This window comes from Paralichthys olivaceus, chromosome 16, assembly GCF_024713975.1.
Source record: "Paralichthys olivaceus isolate ysfri-2021 chromosome 16, ASM2471397v2, whole genome shotgun sequence".
NCBI lineage: Eukaryota > Metazoa > Chordata > Actinopteri > Pleuronectiformes > Paralichthyidae > Paralichthys > Paralichthys olivaceus.
Window position 1 is genome coordinate 9,326,393 of NC_091108.1, and position 19,498 is coordinate 9,345,890.

Below are 19,498 nucleotides of genomic sequence, written 5' to 3' on the forward strand. Positions count from 1 at the left end.
CTCTAGTTTAGTGATATTATAAAGTCACTACATCAGATAACTGAATTCTCGGAGAAGCTGCAAATAATAACCACAGCCTTCGACAGAGCTCTTGAGGATTCAAAGATAATAATAATAAAAAATACCTCTAAGAAATAAAAGGCACTTTATTGACCAAAAGAAGTTGAGCACAGAAGCATATCTTTCACTTAACAATCAGAGGACATGTCAAAGGTCAGGGATGAAACAGTTGAACAATCTTGACCCTCTTAAGTTCATATTTAACCACATTTTCAAACATCCAGAACACTGAACAAGTGCTGCTCTTGTGTCCTTGAAGGGCACAGGGGATGTACTGTAAATGAGCTTCATTTTCAAAATAGTTTTTCCAATTAGTGCTGCATCAGATTTTTCTCACCTCGAGATATCCATGTAGCTGAGATTGGAAGGCACGGGACTGACATCCAGTTGTCGTAGCTCTGTGGGGAGAAATCCAAACACATTAACCTACAGCAAGGACAGAGGCAATCTATTACAAGAACCAGGTGGAGGGAAAATGGAGGGGGGAGTTTGGAGGAAGGTGACAGGTTGTTGAGGGAGAGGGACAATGAGACTGCAGCATGTCCTGAATGTATGAGGAAAGACACTATTGGAGTGAGATTAGATAGACGTTAAAGGTTCAGAGAGGACAGATTCATATCAGTGATTTTTGTAAAAGAAAAAGGTTGAACGGTGGAGATGTGAGCGGGATGGGAGGGAACATTTCTTCTTTTAAGCACATGTGACTGCCCTTGTAGAGAACTTAAAACGCTGTGTGTGCCAAACCCACCGTTGTTGGCAGTGTAGATGCCTTTGAGCAAGCAACCCTTGGCCTTCAGCCTGGAGATGAGGTTCCTCTCACAGTGAAGCACCTCCAGTCTGGGGAAGACTGAGGCGTCCAGGTCCGTCAGCCTGTTGTCCCTCACATCCAGCTGGGTCACGTGCCTCAGCAGGTCAGGCTCATCTGGCACCATGCTGGAGATTTTATTCAGCCTGACAGAGGGGGCAGGGAGGAAAGCGAAGGTTCAACTCCGGCTGAACTGCACAGGTTGTAACCTTTCTTACGAGGCAGGGAACATGCCTCAGGTGTTTGATATATTGCGCTGCTGCTTGAGTTCTGTTTAACTCTGAGGAAACTGATTTAGACATGAAAATATTATTCTCTTCCATAAACAAATACCAGAATTTATAGTTTCAGATGAAAGCAACAGCATGCAGTAACTAGTTATATAAAATTAAAAAGTCACATAAAAAGAGATGTTGGGTGTTTTAAAATAAACAATAATGCTGGATTGATCTAAAAATAACCAGCCATAAACTCTGTATTAATGCTCTTATTGTGTAAGGAAGCAGCATGAAAGAACTGGTATAATTCTGATTTGATCTTTAATAATAAAAATAATGGATGTCCATTGACTTCATTGGGGCTGCAAAACACCTGTTGATTATTCTGTTGATTCTTTTTCATGAATAGAAGGTAGGGGGGCCGGAACTCTATATATTAAATGAGGGAAATAATCTGTTTTATTTTTCATAAATTAATTTTAATCCATTTGAAGTTTAATTTAAAAATTGCCTATAACAATTCCCTTAAGTCCAAGATACCTTCTTCAAGTTATATATATAAATATAACAGTCAAAACTCAAATACATTAACTTTAACATGACTTTTAGCACTGTGGTTTCCAAATAGGACCACAACCGCATCAGAGATGCCACGTGATCTTTGCTCCAACAGGTGAGAAACGTTAGAAAACCTATTTACTGACCCCGTTTAAACAAAGTCAGAAGAAGTCAAGTATTAACTGGAGAATACTGCAAGTCACCACAGCTCTGTGCTTTTCCACTCAATGCGAAGACACCTGATGGAGCCACTACAGGCAAATGATTTCCTGATTCCGTGCTGTCCGGCTGTCTGATCACGTTTTGGCTTCTTCTTAGTGTTATTGTTTCCATCATTAGTGGGATAACGGGTCATTGAGTACAGTGTTTGACACATGTATGGCTGAGGATTTAACGTGATGTTCGTTTATGACATGTCAGAGAATAATTATAAACACCCTATCATATATAATCAGTACATTTTTTTAAATATTGCACGTATTGTTGTACCTTAAATCGATGTGTTTGACTCGGAGCAGTCTGAAATTCTGCAGGACGAGTGTTTCTAGGTTGTTGCCGGCCATGCACAGCTTCTCCATGGAGGTCAAACGCTCCAGCACCTGGGGAACGTGGTTGAACTGGTTGAAGGACAGACCTACGTAGCTCAGCCTCTGGAGGGATCCCAGCTCGTTGGGCAGCTCATCTAAACTGTTGCCATCCAAGAGGAACGTCTGCAAGCTGAGAGAGGAACATGAAATCAGACTTTTGACCTCAAGAGGTGATAAGAAATGATGATTCTTCATTTTCACAGAAAGTAGCTCTGAGGGGGAAATGCCACTGTACTGATAAGGGCTATTTCAAATACTCAATACTCATGATCACTAAACTTAATATCCAGCAGGTGGCAGTAGCATCATAAATGCCCTACTGGCCACTTCAGGAATCTACAGGCATACCAGATCATTCAGGCAGATTAACTTCTCATTTCATCATGTTTCAAACCACATACCAGTGTATATATTTTCAAATCATTTAAATTTGAAGTACAAGTCCAAACCAAGCTGTCAGTACTGATTAATCTACATTACAGAGGAATACTGTATCCTGTATTGTTCTAAAGGGGCACAATACCCATAAACATTTATCACTTGAGCTCTTTATATACCACGTTAAAATGCTTGGTATATTTTCCAGTCCAGTCTTTTTTTTTAAGCAGTGACATCTTGAACCATCCATGGAGTGATTGACGCCTCCTGTGAGTTCAGGCCCTTATTCCATTAACAGTTTAGCGGACACGTTTTTCTGAATTGAGTAAAAGGGTTTTTCAACTAGGAAGGTGGTCGATACCGGAGCTCAACTTTAAATGAAAAGCTTGATCTGTCCTATTGAAAATCATGGCCTGGAATGAAGATTTTTTTTAATTTTGGGTGGCAGAGACATCAAAAAATAATTTCTCAGCCAACATCAAAAGATTAATGAAATAGAAATGAGTGTTTTATTGGCATTTGATTCCTCAAGGACATGCAAGAAGCTTGCAATTAAAAACTACCAAAATATTAGAGGAAGAGCTCAAAAGATCTGTACAACAGATTAGCCCAGAATAAAGTAGAAGAAAAAGAGAATATATAAATACAGCAAGGAGAAATGATACCGACCAGGAACAAGGCTGTGACTCACTCACACCACAGATGATCAGTGCAAGTTTCAATGCTGTTAAATCACATGCTGAAAGTAGCAAAGTGCACCATGACAGTTGTTACGTGATGTGCTTGTTGTTTGGCAACATTTGACTATATAAACTTTTGACACTCAAACTAGAAAAAATATAGTTGGTCTGTTTCCAAAGCCCTGACATCAGTGCAAACACTGGTCTCATGACAGTGGCAAACCCGTAACAACCAATAACAGGGAGAGGGAAGGTAAACACATAAAACAAAATCAATAATTCAATAAGTAACAGAGTAGGACCAGATGTGGTGTAATATATAGAGCTACAATGTGTATGAACTTATGATTCAGGTAGGTGAAAGATTTAGATCTTGAGACATACAGTGGGGTCTCATCACATCAGACCTGTGTCAACAACCTCCTGTTGTTACTTACTTGGACATAGCTCCCACGGAGCTGGGCACAGAGGCCAGGTAGTTACAGCTGAGGTTGACCTCCGTCAGGGTGGGGATGTCACAGATGGCGAGGGGAAACTGACTGAGATGGTTGTTGGACAGGTTGAGGCTTCGCAGACGGGAAAACCTGAAACATGACAGAAAATAATCAATGGGAGCTTAGACTGAGAGGAGACATGAGAAGAGAAGAACAGAAGAGTGATTGGAGATGTAGTTGTATCTTGTCGACATTAATATTGCAGGAGAGAAGATGTTCATAAATATATTAATGAAATAGATTCATGGGCAAAGTGAAGCTAACACTGAATTTGTTTAAGTGAAAAACACAGGTAGACTCATCACACCCATGAACAAAGCCTTCCTTTGGACTAAACCTTCGTATTTGATTGTTGAGCAAACAAGCATGACATTGACATCTGTGTTTTTCATTCAAACACCGATGACCAGTGGCATTTGGCGTGGTGTCCCATGGCAGAGCGGTGACCTTCAGATGGGTTAGCCCCTCAGTGGGGCGGTAGCCAAGGGAATGAGGCGGAGCAGGGGGGAAAGGACTCTCTCTGTCCTTAATTATCCATCTACACAAATACAGACACACGCACAGGCAACCTGCTATCACCTATCATGCACCACAGATAAAGCAGCTATGTCAAGTCAGAGATTGGCAGCAGACCACATTAGTACTGCCGGCTGGAGCAGCTGCTGAAACTGGCAAAATGTCAGGTTTTTATCCCCATGTGCACACACAGGTTACAAACACACACAACACAAATGCACACACAGTATATCACGGTGATGGAGAAAAAGGCAAACAAGATGTCAGGGCTATTGATTAGGGTGGCCAAGTAATTCCAGCTGAGGGTGACTCCTGCAGGCGGTGGGTGGGGGTGTGTGGGAAAATGTCATTCCGCTATTAAATCAACCTCTGCAATCTGCTGAGTAATGCTCATAGCTCCTCCCCAGACGCTCCCCTTGTCTGTGTCACGCTTTGTCATTCTATCCTATCATGCTACGCTCTTTCCTTGTGTATTTAAAGGAGGCCTCATCATTTTTTCATCTCCAAATATGCAGTTCCCTATAGATCTAGTTATTGTTGTCTTTGATGCTTGGTTTGAAATTTTAAAGTAGCCATAGTTTTATTTTCCTGTTAAATTATAAAGCAACTCTATGGTTCATCTTCGTTCTTTGGAGCCTTTTAGCCCCTTTTAACTTAATGTTTTGCTGCTTTGGCCCTTAACTTTACTGGCACTAGCTTATTATCTTACTAGCAGCTTTAACAACATGCAATCATTAGCGAACAGTCCTGATAAACCAAATATATGACAGGCCTGCACACAAACAGCAGAGAGACAAACTTAACAACTGGCTTAATAACACTAAAACCAAAACTACAAAACTAAGCCCTAGATACACAAACACAACAATGACTAGGTGTTATAGAAACCCAGCAGCATTGTTTCATGCCTTCGAAACTTGTTTGCTAACAAGTTATACATAACTTTATATGGTAATTATGTTATTAACAGCTTGTCTCAAGTATTCAAAAATAGCTGTCGGCGTAGGTTTCAACCTGTTAATCAGTATTTGTTATTTAATTATTAAACATGACTATGGTTCACCACAGCAGCATTTTGAGGTCGTTAAGCTCGTTGTTTTGTTATTGCAGTATGAAACTCCTGTCACGATCCTCATTTATATATATTTGCTTTGTTATGTTCAGCTAAAGATCAGATAAACCCACTGTACACAGCAACAAACAACAGACAGACAAAGTTAGCAACTAGATGAATGTAGTGGAACACAACCAGCTAAAAGTTAGATGATTGTTTTGTGAGTTGGTGAAGAGAAAAAAAAAAGACTTGTTCATATTGTCTTTGGCCACTTCTTCTGGTTAGACAGTTAAAGCAACTTTAATCCCTTCACTTAAAAAACTATTTTATTTCTGCCACTACTCGGACTTCCTTCCCCCACTCACTCCCTTGATGTTTATGTCTGTTGTAACTCCCTGAACTGTCATGGATATGTAAATAATCAGGCAGACGATTCAGTTATAAGTCAGGTGATGTCAGCCATGCATTGCCCTCAGTGAGAGGTGACCTCTGTCTCAGAGTGAGAGATGCATGCTGGGAAGACAAAACCACGCCAGAGGAAAGAGCCAGTATCCCAGACAACTGATTATGCATATCTGATTGGCAGTTCACCCACCAGTTATTATATGGCCAGAGAGAGAGGAAGGGGAGAGGCATGTGACAGGTTCACACATTCCATTGCTCTTGGAAAAATACAAAGCACTATGACTCCATGTTAGATGTCAGAGAAGGCCAGTGTTTGTATTGAAACAAAAACAGACTCTCACACAGCTCCCCACACCAAAACACATACACCCACATTCATACTGGCTGCACACAGCGGATTATTGTTTGTGGCTCCAGCTCTTTTGATTTCAGTCTCTCAGGGGCAAAGAGGATACGCCACTGACTCTGCTACATGCTTCTATATGTCAAAAGCCCTCTATTTTCAGCTAACTATTCATCTCTTTCTCATTACTGACCTCTTTTTCTCTCGTGCTGGGTCAAACGCGGATGAGCCTACTTAGGGTTTGGCAAAGCTAAATGGATGTTACCTTGCTTGTCCAGCAGGGGAGCTGTGAATCACTTGCTTAGATTTTACAAATATTTCCCACATCATCTATATCTTCATTATTCAAATGGACATATTTAAAAACTAGGATCTCCTTCTCATCCATCCTTTCTATCAGGAGGACATAAAGCATACACAACCTCAGAGGGAAAATAGGAAAATACTGCGTCCCTTACTTTAACTATTACCTTAACCTTAAAATGTATTCACCTTAAAAAGTAATGATTTAAAATAAGGGGACTTGATTTTTGTCCCCATAAGGAAGATAAATCTCCATCGTGACTGTGTAAAAAGATGAACAGCCATCTCATAGAGAAAACAAAGAATGCCATACTGTATCAAGACTGTGTATGCACTGACCCAAAATCTGTAGCCCGCAGCCACTGTTTCTGTTTCATACAAGCAAGCAACTCTCTCCCTCTCCCTAACACACACACACACACGCACGCATGCACACACGCACATGCTCCATTCTGCATACACATACTAAGGCATCAGATTCACACAATTAATTCATCTTTTGCAAACTTCTGCCGATCATTTTCAGAGAGAAATTCTGAGACATTCGCGCGTGTTTAACGCGCGTGTTTAACACACACACACACACACACACACACACACACACACACACACACACACACACACACACACACACACACACACACACACACACACACACACACACACACACACACACAAAGTCTTGGATGCAAGCTTTAATCTGTGAGCATGATAAGCATGCAGCAGATGGTGCCCACAGTGAGAGAGAGTGAGGGAGGCCAGGGACATTAAAAGCCTCCCTGCAGATGCATCTACCCTTCTCGGTTCTGAGCTCGTTTGGCCTGGCCTGCTATAGCACAGCCCTGGCTAGCCTCGTCTGTCTCCGTGTGCCAACTGCCACAGGCTGCTTAGATCGATGGCTTGCAAACTGTAGGCAAAAGCTGTAGCACTCCAAAGCAGCCAGCCATGACCTGCTGTGTCCAGTAAAGCCTTGATGTGTCCCGTCTCTCTCTTCCATGTACAAACAGTCCTGCCCGTTTTCTGCTGTGGCCAAATTATGTTAAGCTTTGCTAAACCTTCTCAAGTCTCATCTTGCCCGAATCAGCCAATTCAAACCCCCCCGCCCGGCCTCCTCAACCTGTAATGCAACCCTTCTTATTGTTCACCTCTTCCTACCCATCCTGCCCAGTCCTTACAGTTCAGCCCCAGGTGTGTTTACTGTAGATTTACGATGGCACTGTACCTCTGCAGCTGCTGCAACCGCTGGTCAGCAGGCAGGAAGTTGTGTTTGAGGTTGAGGTGGGTAAGGTCGTGACTGTAGAAGAGGTTGGTAGGAAGTTGCTCAAGGCTGCAGCAAGACAGGTCTACCGAGTTTATTCTCTGGGACACCATCTAGATGGAGGTGGCAAGGAAAGCAGCAAGGGTGGAGAAGGTTACAGAAAGAGAGAGAAAGAGAGAACGAAAGAGAGTTAACAGGATTATCGCTCCCACACGACTCAAATGGTTTACTGTGTGTGTGCATGTGTGCCTGTGTGTGATTGTGTGTGTATAGCCTTCTGCTAAAGGGTCATATGTCATTCACCAGCAAATCGTTTTAGGATTAGAGAGTCAGGAGAAGTCAAGGGAAAGTCCCACAGGTTAGTGACCTAACATCACACATTACATCATCACCTAATCTAGCTAGCTGCAGGTGTGTGGAGCAGTTAACCTCTGGTCATTTGTTTATCAAATTTACAGGAACACAGAAGCTGAAATCTACAATGAAACGACAGCATCTCTGCAAGTCTTTGTATCTGAGAAAATTATAGGCCAACCAGTTGGGATTTATGGAGGGAGATGCAGACTAATATATGTAAAACAATTTTATCTAGACAGAAATGTAACTGAGTTCTGATATTTTACAGTTTAACCATAAACTTCAATAAAAACAGCACAGAGACAACACAAATACAACCACGTTTATAGAACTTGAACTGAGGAAATATAAATGCACTTACTGTTCTGTCTATGAAATGCATAAACATTAAATCGGGCTCGAGACAAAATCTACAGTGTGTGAACTTTCAGAGCAGAGTTAGCTAGAGGCTTAGCAGTTGTCACTGGGGCACGTGCTGCCTCTTTCCAGGCTCCTATTCTGAGTGGCCCTCTGGGTGCTGGTGACATGCATGTCCCTGTTAATATTTAGAAAGGAGGGTTTCTGGCTATGGCCTACTTGAGTTCAAATTAGAGAAAGAGAGAGAGAGAGATAGATAGATAGAGAGAGAGAGAGACAGAAAGACATGAGTGGTGTTTATGCTCCCAGTGACACTTGGGTTAAAGTGTATACTACAGAGTGGACAGTAGTGAAATGTGCACTTTTCAGTCTACTTATCTCAGGCGGTGGGATTGCAGACCCATATTTTCATACTTCAACTTGCAATCACCCCTAATATACCATGCATCTGACCCATAAGAATCACTGGGGAGCATATGCTCATGTTCTCCAACTTTTCTTCGTCTTACTCCCATCCACATACACACAGCCAGTACCTTGGCAGCGTGTCTGTGCCAGCGCAGGTGCTCCGTGAAGCTGTCAAAGCTGACGTAGTAGGTTTGACTCTGAGGGCCCGCTGAGCTGAAGGCCAAACAGTGATTGTGCTTCTTCACCTCCTCCACCTGCAGCATGACACACACACACAGGATTGATGTTAGTCTGAAATACTGACATCTCTGACCCCCACTCTGAATATAAATGATAAACCCATGCATATAGAGTCAGACAATAGCAAGAAGGGGAGGGAGGAAATAGAGAGGAAAAGCTGACACATTGGCGTCTCAATAGATTATCTCTTATTCGAAATGGCCTCTGCTGAAGGAAATAAGATGCTAAATGACTGCAGGGTAAACAAATGCACCCAGCCGGAAGCATACTCATGAAAATATATAAGGCACGCATGATCATATGATGTGCGTGACATGAGCAAGAATAAATGTATGTGAAATTGCTTTTTAGACACGCAGAGTCACACGCAGAGTCGCACGCAGAGAATGAATGGCTGACTGGTTAACTTACTGAATAGAATACTGGCACACATGCCCACAAACACACCACATACAGGCACATGCAGAGGCACTCTTTGCATGAATGGTTGACTAGAGGTCATGTGCTGTTCGAGAAATGTTTAAGAACTAGGTGTGGCGGAGTATGGAGTGTCCTTTGTGTCGAGCAGACGAGTATAAAAGGGACATTCAGAGGAGCCCTCGGAGCTTACACAGATCCATAAAGCAATAAACAGATAAAGGTCATTTTTAGGCAGGTGGTTTATAGAGAGAAATAAAGCCACTTGGATGTAATAGGGATCCATTACACTAAGGATTATTGCATGTCTCGACTCCAGATGAGAAGTGGACAAAAAAAACATTTTGACTTTGTGGAGCCTGGCTTGCATCATTTCTGTTTGACCTTGAACTGAAGTGAACAAAGCAGGGAGCCTTACTAGCCGACAAACTTAAGGACAAACAGTTGCTGAACGAAAAATGTCGCAGAGGACAAACCTCCCTGCGGTAGACATTTGTAGAGGGTAATGACACTTTGTCAGGTCAGTCCATGGTGATATGACATTATGAGTTTATCATCCAAAGCATAAATTACACAACACTATAAAGACGAGGAGGAGGAGCAATCCAAGTTATTTCCCTGCTGTGGTGCGCCTTTCACGTACTTTTCCTCCAATGAGCGGCAGGATATGCATCTTCCCTGTCTGGCTCTCTTTAACAGAGGAGACGATGAGGCAGGTGCCGCACAGGATGACCTGCCGCCTGGTCCAGCGGTTGACCGGTAGCTGAAGCTTCCCTTTCCGAACGTTGTATGTCCCTGACAGCTGGACCCGCTCAGAGCTCTCAATGCTTTGGGGTTTCCCTGAAACATAAAGACAAGATACATGATGTGGTTAGCAGCACTATAGATGTGACCTTGACGCAGGCCTGGAAAATGATTAGATAATTGAAAAGAATGACATAAAATCATACAGCCACTGAATAAAAAACAATTAGGGGAGTGGTTGATATGAACACAGTAATCTTCAACACAGAAACACAAAACATTTTATCAAGGCAAGCAAGATTAAATGTCTTATGCCTACAGCAACACCAAGCACAAAGTAAATGTCTTCACTAGTTTCAGAACAACACAATTTCCTGTCCAGTGCCTACATCTTTTACATGACAACTGGGCTAAGGCGTGGTCCAGATGCTAACATCAGCGTGCTAACATGCACACGATCCCAAAATTAACATTGTGTTGTTTATCACAAATTATGTTCACCACCATCAACATCTTAGTCCAAAGTTATTTTTGTTGAGATAACTTTTGATCTGCAGCTGGCAACAGATGCATCACATTGTTAAGCTTTATCCTCTGGATACCATGAATGTCTGTGCAGAACTTCATGACAACCCATTCAATGGTTGTTGAGATCCTTTAGTCTGGGACGCTTTTTTTTGCTAAAAATTACCCTGCTAGTTACTACACAATGCCAAAATATGAGAAATACACCCACAGTGGTCAGTGCTGTCTTAGCACAAGATCTAAATTCAGCACAACTGTCAGCCTTGCTTGTCCTACATAGAACTGAATAGTCCAGATTTGCATTCAGTGTAGCTCTCAGTGGCAAACTCAAGAGCAGGTGCACCAATTCTAAATTATGCTCTTAGAATTACTGAGTTGCCTTTATTTGGTTTAAGCCATCTGTCTTTCTCTCCTCCATGCCCTGTTCTCTTGCTTCGCCACCAGCCTGCCAAACCTGACAGTCAGGCTGCTTATCAGGCGTTCTGTCAGCCAGGCTGTCTTATCGCTCTGTCTAAACATCCACCTGCTTTCCGTCTACCTCCACCTACGCAAAAAAACTCACCAAGCTGGCATGTGCCATGTCGTTTCTTTTCTATCTGTCCAGCTGCCTAGCTTTTGGTTTCTCCCTTCTATCTTTAGTCATATTCTTTTTTAACATCACAGTATTTCCATTTGGACGAAGTTTCGTGGCTTGGTCAAAGTTTTCCCTTTCAAGTGAAATACGGCCTTAGAAAAAGTGTCTAGTACCGTGACCCGCTGTAAACTAGCTGTATCTCTTTTCTGTAGAGGTCCTGCTATATCCATTAAGAAGTCCCCCTTAATAACAGCTTCGCTTGCTTACACTAAACCCAACAAGCCACCATATTGGCTTCCCTGTGTGTGATTTCACATAGCATGCAAGCGTTTTTGCAATCAGAGGCGTAACATGTGACAATAGTGTGGTCATCCTCTCCAGTCATGCTGGCTTTCTCTTTTACACAACCATCAATCAAGCTTGATCTGCCGACAAAAAGATATTTGCACCTTTCATACGGACAACAGGCAAAAGTGGCTTTTGTCTTTTTCGCACTTTCATGCACGGTGATTCAGAGGGTGTAGAGGTGAATTAAAGAGAAGAAGATAAGGTACGTAGGGTGAACAAGTGTGAACGTGCACACAATCTCACGGCTTTAAATAATTCAGGTTTTTCACATGCCGTCTATTAGGCCAACGCAGTAAAGTACTGTACTGCACGCTGCTCTTATCCAACACACTCAGCAGACCTTAACAACCTTCTGACCAGAGGTCTGCTTATATGAGCTGATGTGGCCAAACCTGAGGTCATGCCAATATATGCACATTTTATTCTAATGATTTTTACACACTTATACACAAATGAATTCACCCCGAATTGACCTTTCCTCTGCGCTACAAACAATCAATATTACTACAAAAGGATATGTACTTTGACTAAACGCTGAGTGTGTAACATAAACACGCTATTGTCGAATGTTGATCAGGAATGTTTGAGGGGGAGCTGCCTTGGTATGCTTAAACAACGACAACTATCAGTGGGCATGTTGTACGGCACAAACCTCTGGACAACATGAGAGCACAGGGATGGAGCAGCTTTAAATTATCTTTCGTTATTTAAGTTTCTGAATAAAAGGTGTGAGAGAATGCCACATACATCAGACATATATGTAAGACCTTCCAAACAGCATGCATAACATAATACTGCAATCTGGCATTAATGTTTCATCCATATGGAATGAAAAAACTCACGAAATGACACTTGAAGATTTGAAAACACTCCAAGTCATGTGTAAACTACTTGAACACAAGTGGGTGGTTCTGGAGATAAAGATGTGTGTCTTACCTGAGGGGCTGTTTATACACCTGCCAAGCAATGAAAATAAATCTAACACTTTGCACAAAGCTATGAACCTATAATCTACAATATCCTGTATATGACAGTGTACATTGCATAACAGCAAACCTCTTTCTCATATGTTTTATCTGTTCTATAGCACTAACAGCAGTCATTGAAACCTGATAATCATTATCTAGATATTAATATGGCTAAATATATTTTAACGATTAATCAGGATATGATATGATATGGACCTGTTATATATTGTTGTCTTTGGGGATAAAATAAAATCAGAAGTCAGTAAACATTGCTAACTGTTTTGTTGTGTCTTACTTGCACTGCCTAACAATTGGCAAACTGTCCCTTCTTGATTGTTGTTCCCTTTTTCTCTGCTGCTCCACACTATTTTAAATGCACTTCTGAAACAAGTTGAGTATTGCAGGGAGCAGGTTTTTATCTCTCTTTAAAAAGGTCATCATTACCATCCACTCCACAGGAACACTAAAAGTGCAGGCCTTTGTAATACTGTGTGTATATGTACACAGTGGTACAAGCTCTGACCGAGTGGAAAGTGGAAAAGGGCTTGGTCTTATTTTCATAGTTGTGACCATTGATCCTATTCACTGTGATTATATTTCATGCACCAGCTGCATTGCTGACATGACGTGGCAGGTGAGTAACTGACAATGCAATGGATAAAATGCATCCGATGTCCTCTTTTGTTTTCACTCACACTTAAGAGGTTTAGATAAGGGAGTTAAACTGGTGACTGAGGTTTTCTTTAAGGAAGGAATTGATAAGAAACCTAAGATAAGGAAATGAGATGAAGAGGGGAGTTTGAATCATTTACCAGCATGCACCTAAAAAGGTAGCTGGGGAACTGGAGCCAATTTAGCGAATGCAGGACCGACATACGGAGAGACAACATCCACACTCACATTCACACAATGGTCAGTTTGGAGTCTCCAATCAACCTCATCCTCATTCTATATGAAAACCAAAATAAACATCGGGAGAACAAAAATTCAAGATCACCACCACCAATATCTGATCAAGTAAATCCAAAGGCAAGGAGCCATTCATCCACCAAATCCCATCTAAATCCATGAGATATCATGCTCCCAGAGAGACAAAGCAACTGGGGTGACTGAACAGACTTGTTACCTCTTTCCAACTTAACTGGCTGGCAGAGGTAACCTGCAGGAGCATATTTTCATGACTGAGCATCGGAAGGGGGTATGTGTTGCATTAGACAAATTATTCACAAGCTTTTAGCCTCAATATGTCACATGGGCATATTCCTACTATTTTTAGGCCTTTTGTTGGAACATGCTCTCTCCCACACAAGCATATGCACAAAACACATGCACCCTCCTCCTCTCACACACACACACACACACACTAACACACACACACACACACTGACACAGTGACGGTGATTAACCATCTCCATATGTGCATCCCTGAATTTTGATGGGCTAGAAACAGCGAGAGGGGTTTTCTTTTTCAGAGGGAGAACAGCACAGCTTGTGTTGGCTACTTTAGTGATGAGAGAAGTTGGAGAGGTACTAGTTTACAACTATGTCACATGGACGTGGGACACTGGATGGAGGCAAACCTTTCAGTCTTGACCATGGGAATGCACAGTGGAGGAAGCAGGGAGACGGGTGGGACTCCCACGTGAGCATCCTGTTTACAGGGGTGGACCAGAGACGAGCGGGGTACATTAGGGGAAGGAAGTTACGGAGAGACAGTTTTATTCCAAATGTGGGAGCCACTGGCCTCCTACACTAGAAATATTTTGAGCAGCAATGATGTTAGTCATGGTGGTCATCCTATAATCTATAGGTGATGCATGAGATGTGAATGTAAAAATAATAGACAGGCTCCGCAAGGTGGGTGTGCTCATGTTCAGCAGTCATAGTCTATTCCTAGACCTACAGCATGTGGGAGCAGGAGTACTACAGTGTGTGTTTGTGTTGGTTACTGGAGAGGGCTTCCTTCCCTTCTCCCCAGGATCAGGAAAAGACAGTTTCCACTCCACACTTGATTCCAATACCCATGTGTATGCAGCCCCACCGCTCGAGACCAATGACAAAGTGCCTTATCCTCCTAATCTCCCTTTGAATGATGAAAACTATTCCTGCAACAGCATAAAGACACAATCAGTGATCTGAATGTAGAGAGATGCTACACCTTATATATTTATACGTATCAAATCTTTTCACCTTTAAGCACAGATGGGTTTTATAGAGTAAAATATTAAAACACCGACTGAATTGAACAGAAGATAATTTATATAGTCCATATACAGTATGTGTATATACTGTATATATATATATATATGTGTGTAGAGAGCTTTCATTAAATTTCCCATGCATTCATGCATAAGCATTAGGCTAAAACATTGATATGATGCTGTGGCCTTGACCTTTGACGGATTTGAAAAAAGAAAATAATAATAATAATAACAATATCACAGGTCTTGACCCTACAATCCAAACTGGATTAAAACTACCCGAGTTATCGCTGTAGCGGACAGACAGATAGACATACACCACTGATTAAAATACACTGGCCCACTACTGTGTTGCACGGGTGGAAAATACATTTAAAAAGGGAGACAACTCAACAACCAAAAATCCGAGTTATTGTCTTGTCGTGCTCTAAAATGTAAACATTAAAGTCAATGAATAGCTTTTTTAATGGCTGTTAAAGCGATAATTTTTATTTCTGCAACATAAATTCCTCAATTACAGGGGAAGTGTTGAAATGACAAAACAAGCACTTTGCTTTTTCATTTCAATTGAGGACGTTAAGGCTGTGAAACACACATTACTGTATTGTTCAAGAATGAATACGCAAGTGTGTAACAGCTGCTACTTATAGTGAGCATCCATAGATACCAATATGGAAGTATTTTCTCAAAGACAACCTCATGGTTGCCTATTGACAGTATTCCGGGCTAATGTTTCCACTGCCGGGATACAAAGCTGCTTCCCAGATGCCCCACTGGCCATGTTTTCTGTTACAGTTAGCAATCCGCACCCATGGCTGACCTCTCTCCATCCATCTGCCGTTTAACAGATCAATGTTTCTTTCCTGTGGATCTTCTCGCTAACAACAAGGATGCATCCCTGCCCTGCTAAATGCAACCTGACATCAGCACACCTCCATTACAGGACTGGGCATGCCGTACCGTAGGGCATCCATGACCCACATAAGTCGCAACGGAGCACAAACATGCGTAGGCGCACACATGCTTATTCTATAGGCAGTGACAGATGTGATGCACCGGATGGCAAGACTCAAGGACCTATAAATAAATCTGGTCCTTATATCTCCACTATCTCCTATCTGCTTTTTTTCAGCTTCTGTTGAATTTAATCTAAACTGAGTCTTATTAAAGATCGAACTATGAAAGAAGCATGTATACAAACTTGATGGAGGACAGGACACTAATAAACTGTGAGATTTGTCATCCAATCATCCGTACAGTGTTGGTGTTGAGGACTTTAGAGTTTAGGGAAGTTGGTAGAGAAACGAAATGGAAAGGGATATAAAACTGAGCAAGGAGCAGCGGTTACTCTGTGACACAAACTGCTGCACTATTCTCCTGTTACAAAACACACACATGCACACACAATGTCAAAATGCATCTACTTCAAGGTGTATGTTTGCAGGCAAGGGACGGATGTGCTTCCCATATATCTGCTTCTTTGCCTAAGTCGCTCTACTCCTTCATTTGTTTCTCCATCTCACCACCCTGTCTCTCTCAGTCTCTTCGGATGACTTGAGGTGATTACCCAGATCCAAAGTGACAGGCCGTGTTAAGCCAACTGTCTGCTCGGGCAGCGGTTGACGAGCGTTGCTGGAAGGTGGCAAAGGCCTCAGCGGGTGACGGGCTGCTCGCTGCACTCACCTAAGCGCTACACATTTTTCCTAAAACATTGCACTTTACCTCTCCGCACCTTTCACGGCGACGCACATGTTAAACTGTGAACACAACACGCAGTGGAGGTTTTCAGCAGTGCCGTTTAGCTTCGCAGTTTCTGAAATGAGTGATACTTAATTAGTATTTAACATCCTTTTAAAAAAGTTGCCACGTTCTTATATAAGCGGGTCCTTAGAGGTGCCATGGGATGCCTCCCCCTCTGGCACTGAGGAGGTGTTAATGTGTGAAATGTTTCAAGCTGTTCTTTGTGTTAAAGTGATAAGAAGATGAGGTACATGTTTGCATGGGAAATAAGTGAGATACTTCTCCATTATCTTTGTGCGATAAATATATTTGCACATGGGCCTATGTGTTTCCATGTCCCTACTTTGAATTGTGTGCAACATAAATATGTGGTGCTGACATGTTGTTTTAATATTTTGAAGATACTGGACTTCATTTCGACAGCAACAGAAGCTACGTTCAAATGATCAGGAGTCAAAAGATCAAATGAGGACAAGCTAGAGAACAAAAGATTTATTTTAGCCACAACAATGACATTTTAGTCAAGACCAGGAACTTGTTTCAAGGCGCTAAAAGGTTCCTGCAGACCGCTGCTTGCCTGGTGATGTATGAACAACTGCAGCTACAACAAGCTGTTCCAGTCCAGTGCACCAGGCAGCAGTAATGACTTTACAACAATGATGATGCTATATAAATCAAGCAATACTGTAACACACATGGAAGAGATGTTTTATGTGATGATTTACTGTTTTACACATGGGATTATTGAGTCAATGCTAGAAAAGAGAATAGAAGTACTAATAAATTGTATTAAAAATGCAAGACATAAACTAAGGAAAACTAAGATTTCACGAGCTATTGCTGAGAAATGTCTGAATAATTATTGAATGGCACAGACATCATGTTCTTCAGATGATGACGCCATTGACTTATCCTGTGGCAACACATTTTTTTGCTCTGAGTACAATTCTGGGTAAATTTCTATAAAGATTTGGTGTGGTTGTTCACGTTCTCTTCAAGATGACTTGTAACAATTTTGAAGGTTGGTCATTATCAGGTGGATATTTCAGTTTATTTTTCACCGTTCCAACAAAATAACAGGTACTGAGTCTGTAATAAGGACAGAATATTAATTCAAAATCAACACTTATGAACAGTCAACGGGGAAATCTTGACAAACAGCTGTAAACTCTTTAGTGTTTGAACAGCGCCTCAAGCAGTTGATTAGCTAGATGAGTATTAATGATTGTTTAATCATTCATGTTACTGCTTGCTTTTATCAACCATTTAATTAATAAAACAATGAAAGGTAAACAGATTGTTTTGCATTTAGAAGGGTGTGTAAAGGTTAAAGCACAGAATTTTAACTTCCAGGAAAATACTAAAACAATATCGACCAATAACTCACGGGACGAAAGAGTTTGTGTGTGTACTAGATGAGTACTTCTAGTCCCTCTTGTAAAACCTGAGTGACCCTTTGCTTTGCGCTCCTGTCTATTGTCTGTCACTAAAAATCGTTTAGCTTAAACGGCACGACCGAGGTGACGCGTCTTACACCCAATCTCCACTGATACCAGCTGCTGATGCAGCATTAGGCAGCAGTGCTCTTTTGGCTCAGGGAACTCTGGGGAAAATCTGCTGCCACGGTCCGGGTGACCATGAGGCGTCCATCCATCCTCAGAGAGTGGGCAAAGTGGATAATTAATAGCTTGATGGATGGCCTCAAATTCTGAGAGCTCATCTCTCTTACACATGTCACCAGTAAGGACACAGTTAGAGAGAAACAGGCAGGCGCACACACACACACACACACACACACACACACACACACACACACACACACACACACACACACACACACACACACACACACAGTCTCACACAGTCTCACACAGTCTCACACAGTCTCACACACGCAGACACTATACAAACCCTCCTCCTTCAGTCCAGTGAAACACATCCTGAATCCAAATGAGGTCACAGCCTGCAATATCTCCCCCATCAAACCATTATTACCCTTTGCCCCTGGGGAGAAGGGAACTAAACACCCCTCTGCTATTAAAGGCATTGTACAGCTCCATCTATCAGGTCAGTGCATTACTCTCCACTGCCTGTAGGGACAGTGTGCGGATATATTACAACACAGTGATGACCTGAAGGAGGATTTGCAGTGCGCTGTAATGCTGAATTAAATTTTTTTTTTTTACTTGAATTTGACCCACTTGCAAACGCAGTTGCTCTCCTGAATTTATAATTTCTAGCATGACTTTCTGCACAAACAAACCGCGTCACATCTTCACATCGGATTGTGTTGACCTGAGGCTAATCTGTGTTCATGGGCAGAAGCAGAGGATGTGTAAATATGAAATCATATCTCACTCATAACTCACGCCTGACAGCTGTAATGAGGAACTACAATTAGAAAGGTCCCATAAGAGGATAATAAATCATGTTGTGCAGCTATGAATTTTTAAATGAATGATTTATATGCACCTAAGTAAAGGAAATAGCAGTTTCCATCAGCAGCACCGTCCTTCACGATACTCACTGCATTGTGGACATGCTTCATCAAGTCCGTCAATCAATATCAGCCTAAAAATAGAAGCCGGTGCAGTGGACAGAGACGAGAATTGTGTTATGGATGCTTTAAATTGCAGGTGTTGGCTACAGTATGTGAAAACAAATGGAAGATTTTCCCCCTGTGATTCCCTCTGTCATCGGTGGGGGTCTGAGGCTGACGTATACGTGGATATATGCTCCCCTCCTCCTCTCCCTCTCTTCCCAGCTCCACTCCTGCCGCTGTTATGTAATGAGTGTGTGTTACGAAACCTTACATTGAAAAACACGAGCCCACTGAACGGCTGGCTTGGCGCACACAGACACACACGCACAAAGAGCTCTGGGGATTGTTTTCACCTCCTCGCTTGTTTGTAAGTGAATGCAAATGTTGTCACCGTGTCTACTGTGGTGGACAAAAATGC

At 42.0% G+C, this 19,498-nt stretch overlaps 1 protein-coding gene across 1 annotated transcript in view; it reads right to left on the reverse strand.

Annotated features, from left to right (window-relative positions):
• Window positions 1-19,498, reverse strand: part of phlpp1 (PH domain and leucine rich repeat protein phosphatase 1) — a 41,618-nt gene that overhangs the window by 6,402 nt on the left and 15,718 nt on the right. Inside the window, exons 2-8 of the mRNA XM_069510884.1 lie at window positions 10,082-10,278; window positions 8,910-9,035; window positions 7,624-7,772; window positions 3,724-3,870; window positions 2,131-2,358; window positions 809-1,011; window positions 398-458 (exon numbers count right to left, since the gene is read on the reverse strand). Of these exons, the coding sequence (XP_069366985.1) occupies window positions 398-458; window positions 809-1,011; window positions 2,131-2,358; window positions 3,724-3,870; window positions 7,624-7,772; window positions 8,910-9,035; window positions 10,082-10,278 (1,111 nt within the window). The remainder of the gene's footprint in view (window positions 1-397; window positions 459-808; window positions 1,012-2,130; window positions 2,359-3,723; window positions 3,871-7,623; window positions 7,773-8,909; window positions 9,036-10,081; window positions 10,279-19,498) is intronic.